This window comes from Pseudophryne corroboree, chromosome 12 (genome assembly GCF_028390025.1).
Source record: "Pseudophryne corroboree isolate aPseCor3 chromosome 12, aPseCor3.hap2, whole genome shotgun sequence".
In the NCBI taxonomy this organism is placed as follows: domain Eukaryota; kingdom Metazoa; phylum Chordata; class Amphibia; order Anura; family Myobatrachidae; genus Pseudophryne; species Pseudophryne corroboree.
Window position 1 is genome coordinate 173,585,588 of NC_086455.1, and position 6,000 is coordinate 173,591,587.

The following is a 6,000-nucleotide window of genomic DNA, read 5'->3' on the forward strand; positions in this document are numbered from 1 at the left end:
AAGGATATTAGCAGAATAGCATCGCGCATATCTGCATCGGCCATATCGGCTAGAAGGATTTTATGGCTCAGAGAATGGCAGGGAGACTCTGAGACCAAAAAGGCGGTAGAATCCATCCCCTTTGGGGGTGAAATGCTGTTCGGACCAGAATTAGACAAGTGGATTTCGCAGGCTACAGCGGGGAAGTCCACTTTTCTGCCTACTCCTTATACGAGAACCGCTCCACGAACTAGGAGAGGTTATTCGGGACCTGCGTTTACTTCATTTCGATCAGTCCTTTCGAGCCCGAGGAAGGGGTTTCAATACACAAGCACGTGGGGGCTGAGGTAGAGGACGCTCACAGGCAGCAACCAGAAAGCAGGATAAACCTACTGACAAGACCGTGGCATGACGGCCTCCCAGCTCACCTGGGGTCCCCCTTGGTGGGCGGCCGACTGGAAGGTTTTCAGGACATCTGGGCCAAAACCTCACCAGAACTTTGGGTGAACAACTTAATCTCTCAGGGATGCAAACTAGAATTTCAACAGAGGCCTCACAGTCAGTTTTTTACGACATCATTGCCTCAGTGCCCTCAAAAAGCAAGGGCACTACGGGCAGCAATTCAAAAATTGCTACAGGCAGAGGTCATTATTCCGGTTCCCACGTCTCAGAGAGGAACGGGGTTCTATTCCAATCTTTTTGTCGTGCCAAAGCCAGACGGGACGGTCAGACCAATACTCAATTTAAAAGTTTTCAACCAGTTCTTAAGGGTCTACAAATTCAAGATGGAATCAATCCAATCAGTCATTGCAGGCTTAGAACAGGTCGAGTTCATGGTATCCATGGACATAAAAGATGCATATCTGCATATTCCAATCTGGACTCCTCACCAGGCTTACTTAAGGTTCGCACTGCTGGCGTATCACTACCAATTCCGGGCCTTGCCATTCGGTCTATCATCAGCCCCAAGAATCTTCACAAAGATCATAGCAATCATGGTTGCAGGACTGAGACTGTTGGGGGTCACGATTATACCTTATCTGGACGATTTACTGATCAAGGCACCATCTCAAAATCGACTACTCAAGGATGTTCAGACATCTTATCAATTTCTAATTCACCATGGATGGATTGTCAATTTCCAAAAGTCCAACCTCATACCGACTCAACGGATTCAATTCCTCGGTCTCATCTTGGACACGGTACTATTACGTGTGTTCCTGCCAGAGAGCAAGGTCCAGGACCTACAGAGATTAGTGGCTCAGGTACTGAGGACGCAAACTGTTTCTCTGCACCTCTGTGTGCAACTTCTCGGGAAGATGGTGGCGTCGTTTGAAGCTCTCCAGTACGGCAGACTTCATTCCCGACCATTCCAAATAAACCTCATTGCTCAGGGAGCAGGCTCGCACTGGCTTCTCCATCGGAGAATCAGACTTCAACCACAGGTACGGGTCTCCTTGATATGGTGGTCGTTACACAAGAACCTTGCAGCCGGAAAAAAAATTGGCATTTGGGATTGGAGGATTCTGACAACGGACGCCAGTCTCAAAGGTTGGGGAGCCGTCCTAGAGGACCATCAGTTTCAAGGACGGTGGACGTTACATGAGAGCAGACTACCCATAAATATCCTCGAACTAAGAGCAGTTTACAATGCGCTTCTCTTAGCAGAAGACCTAGTCATGAATCAATACATCAGGATTCAGTCGGACAATGTCACGACGACGGCTTACATAAACCGTCAAGGAGGAACAAAGAGCAGGATGGCATTAAAGGAAGCCACAAAGATCTTGTTGTGGGCAGAAAGACGAGACATCATCCTCTCGGCAGTGTTCATTCCAGGTGTAGAGAACTGGGAAGCAGATTACCTCAGTCGCCAGGACATGCATCCGGGAGAGTGGTGCCTACATCCACGGATTTTCGACATGGTTGTGAGACAATGGGGCCTGCCTCAGGTGGACCTTATGGCGTCTCGGCAAAACCATCAGCTGCCCAGATATGTGTCAAGGACTCTAGATCCAGCAGCAGAAGGAGTGGACGCATTAACGCTTCCTTGGCGTTACAGGAGGGTTTACATATTTCCACCATTCCCACTCATACCCAGGGTTCTGAAAAGGGTAAAGCGGGAATGAGTGTGGGCCATTCTAATCGCACCAGATTGGCCCCGCAAGAGTTGGTACTCCGACCTGCGGGGGTTACTTGCGGAAGATCCTTGGAGGTTACCTCAGAGAGAGGACCTGCTATCTCAGGGACCGTTCCTACACCCCGACCTGAACAGGCTGCGTTTGACGGCGTGGCTATTGAAACCCGTCCTTAAGAAACAGAGGGATTCCACGAACGGCCATTCCGACAATGATTGCCGCTAGGAAACCGGTCACAGCCAGGCACTACTACAGGATTTGGAGACGGTACATGGCTTGGTGTCAGGAACGGGGATGGAATTCAACGAACCTCCATTTATCTCGACTTCTACTTTTCCTTCAGGCCGGTCTAGAGGGAGGGCTCAGACTGGGCTCTCTGAAGGTTCAGATTTCGGCTCTCTCCATCCTTTTTCAACAGCGGCTAGCATCCTTGCCAGAGATTCAAACCTTTTTACAGGGGGTTCTGAGGATTCAACCCCCTTTTCGTCCTCCCACGGCATCATGGGACTTAAATTTGGTGTTAGAATATTTGAAATCACCGACTTTTGAGCCGTTGACAAGAACAGACCTGAAATATCTCTCTTGGAAGGTCACGTTATTACTTGCCTTGGCTTCGGCTAGGCGGGTTTCTGAGTTGGGCGCCTTATCCTGTAAGAGTCCTTTCTTAGTTTTTCATGAGGATAGGGCGGAACTCCGTACAAGAGCAGACTTCCGAAGGTGGTTTCGGGGTTTCACGTAAACCAGCCAATAGTGGTCCCATCTTTCCAGGGTCTCACAGATGAGGACGTGTCATTGGATGTTGTCCGAGCTTTACGGGTATACGTACAGGTTACGTTGTCTTTCAGAAAGTCGGACCATTTGTTTGTTCTTTATGATGGGCCAAAGAAGGGTTGGCCGGCATCTAAGCAGACTTTGTCTAGATGGATTAGACTTGCCATTCGGCAAGCTTATATTTCCTGTGGCAAACAGGTTCCGGTTCAGACGGGTGTTCATACTACCCGATCGGTGGGTGCCTCGTTGGCGGCTGCCAGAGGTGCTTCCACTACTCAACTTTGCAGAGCGGCGACGTGGTCTTCAGCCCACACGTTCGCAAGATTTTACAAGTTTGATACTTTTGCGTCCGGAGAATCTAAGTTCGGACGTTTAGTTTTGCAGGCCACCGACAGCACTCCCTCCCTGGGGGAAAACTTTGGGACGTCCCCTACTGTATAGGACTCCAGTGGCCCCTAGTGGATGAAAGAGAAAAGAGGATTTTGGTACTTACCGATAAATCCATTTCTCTGAATCCTCTAGGGGACACTGGACGCCCGCCTCGGTGCTGTCAACCTGCTGTGTTCAAAGTTCTTGTTTTAAACAGTTCGTACAAACAGCGTTAGTTGTTCGGTTAAGAGTTCTTGGCCGCTGTTTGATATGTTGTACGGTTCGGTTCCTCGCCAGGTGCTATAGTGTCATGTCCTATTCTCTCAGTCAAATTTTTCAAACTGAGGGAGGAGGGATGTGAAGGGGGAGGAGCCGGCTGTGCAGACAATGCTAATTTTAGATTGTGCCACACCTCCGGTTCAAGGCTTCACACCCCTACTGTATAGGACTCCAGTGTCCCCTAGAGCACAGGTTCTCAAACTTGTTCCTCAGGACCCCACACGGTGCATGTTTTGCAGGTCTCCTCACAGAATCACAAGTGACATAATTAGCTCCACCTGTGGACCTTTTAAAATGTGTCAGTGAGTAATTAATACACCTGTGCACCTGCTGGGTTACCTGCAAAACATGCACTGTGTGGGGTTCTGAGGACTGAGTTTGAGAACCACTGCCCTAGAGGATTCAGAGAAATGGATTTATCGGTAAGTACCAAAATCCTCTTTTTGTATCCCTTGTCACAATCTGTGAGCGGTATTGGACTGTCCTGTTGCTATTAGTATTATTTAGCATAATTACCTTCATATAAACTGGGGGCAAAACTGTATTTTTGGGTCCATAAGAGAAGTTTTTCCCTACCGGTCTGGAAATAGTAAATCTGCTTTGGAGACTTCTTGTCATATAAAAACTTAGTAAAGGTGGCATTGCGTTATTCCTTGCGTGTAGAAAGTGTCTCGCCGGATGAGTAGTGGTGACACTGGTGGCGTCTGTGGGAGATTTGGATTGTGCGGAGTCATCGTGATGGGGGGGGCGGATGGAAATTGCGCAGCGTGTTACTCATGCACAGGAAATGCGTATACTGTATATGCTCATCGGAAAGAGCGTTGTACACTTCTTAGGGTTCGCCCACCTCCTCTGGGGCAATTCGTCAAAGCAGACGACCATTGATGGAATCGATGGTAAATCTGGCTGTTTATCAGTGATTTCTGGTGCTGTTTTGACAAACCAACCATTGATAAACCTACCCCTTGGTTTGTTACAAGTCACCACTATGTCCAGGTGTGCACAGCCGATAATTGTGTCTACTCCCCCTCGCTGAGCTCACCGTACGCCTCTGTTGTATGATTCTGCATCCTCTGTACTTGCATGCGCAGCACGATGGACACGTCAGCCCTGCATGAGGCCCAAAGTGTGCAGCATACGCAGGTCAGGGCGTCATGTGCTGTAGTTCTGAGTCAACGGGCAGATTCCTAGTCACGCTCTCGCCCCGGCAGGTGCTGTATATGGACGCCGCTGAATATTTCCCCGACCAGCTGCAGGAGATCGTTGATCTGATGACTGAGAAGGAACTGAGGGTCCGGGTTCCCCTGGAGGAGCTGGAGCTATTGCTGGAGGATTAAACCTTCATATATTATATACAAAATATATATATATATAATCTATATCTATCTACCATCAGCAAAAATCTGCATACAGTATTTTTTGGGAAAAAGAAAAATATATTTTTTAGGAAAATACTGAATAAAATAAATACTTGTGGATCTCTGTGATGTATCTGTGAACGTTGTTACATAACTTATTTATTTCCTCGTCTCAAGTCTGCCGCTTATAACTCAGCCGGGACCTGCGCTGTCTCTGACACAGTTATATGGTGACCTATGTATTTGTCGTTTGTAGTTTTCAGAAAAGTTGAACTTTAAAAGAAAAAGGCAACAGAATTGTGATTCCCCAAATAAAGATGCCAAAAACACCTATTTCTTATCTTTTTTGCAAGTAAAGTTTATTTAGCTTTTGTACACAGATAAATAGACACTACACCATAATATCCAGTATTAGTCACAGTGGAACGATGCGACAGGCCGTGTGTGTGTGTACAGGAGAAGACTGGACAGGCCGTGTGTGTGTGTACAGGAGAAGACTGGACAGGCCGTGTGTGTGTGTACAGGAGTGACGGGACAGGCTGTGTGTGTGTGTGTGCGCGCGCGCGCACACACACACAGGAGAGAAGGGACAGGCCGTGTGTGCGCGCACAGGAGAGAAGGGACAGGCCGTGTGTGTGAACAGGAGTGACGGGACAGGCCGTGTGTGTGTGAACAGGAGAGACGGGACAGGCCGTGTGTGTGTGTGTACAGGAGAGACGGGACAGGCCGTGTGTGTGTTAACAGGAGAGACGGGACAGGCCGTGTGTGTGTGAACAGGAGAGACGGGACAGGCCGTGTGTGTGTGTGAACAGGAGAGACGGGACAGGCCGTGTGTGTGTGAACAGGAGAGACGGGACAGGCCGTGTGTGTGTGTGTGAACAGGAGAAGACGGGACAGGCCGTGTGTGTGTACAGGAGAGACGGGACAGGCCGTGTGTGTGTGTGTGAACAGGAGAGACGGGACAGGCCGTGTGTGTGTGTACAGGAGAGACGGGACAGGCCGTGTGTGTGTGTACAGGAGTGACGGGACAGGCCGTGTGTGTGTGTGAACAGGAGAGACGGGACAGGCCGTGTGTGTGTGTGTGAACAGGAGAAGAAGGGACAGGC

General features: G+C 49.0%; 1 protein-coding gene across 5 annotated transcripts in view; it reads left to right on the forward strand.

Annotated features, from left to right (window-relative positions):
• Positions 1-5,224, forward strand: part of NRDE2 (NRDE-2, necessary for RNA interference, domain containing) — a 96,841-nt gene extending 91,617 nt beyond the window's left edge. For all 5 annotated transcript variants that reach the window (XM_063948607.1, XM_063948604.1, XM_063948603.1 and 2 more), the window contains one exon: positions 4,748-5,224. In XM_063948607.1, the coding sequence (XP_063804677.1) occupies positions 4,748-4,873 (126 nt within the window). In that variant the 3' untranslated portion in view covers positions 4,874-5,224. The remainder of the gene's footprint in view (positions 1-4,747) is intronic.
• Positions 5,225-6,000: the final 776 nt, after the last annotated feature.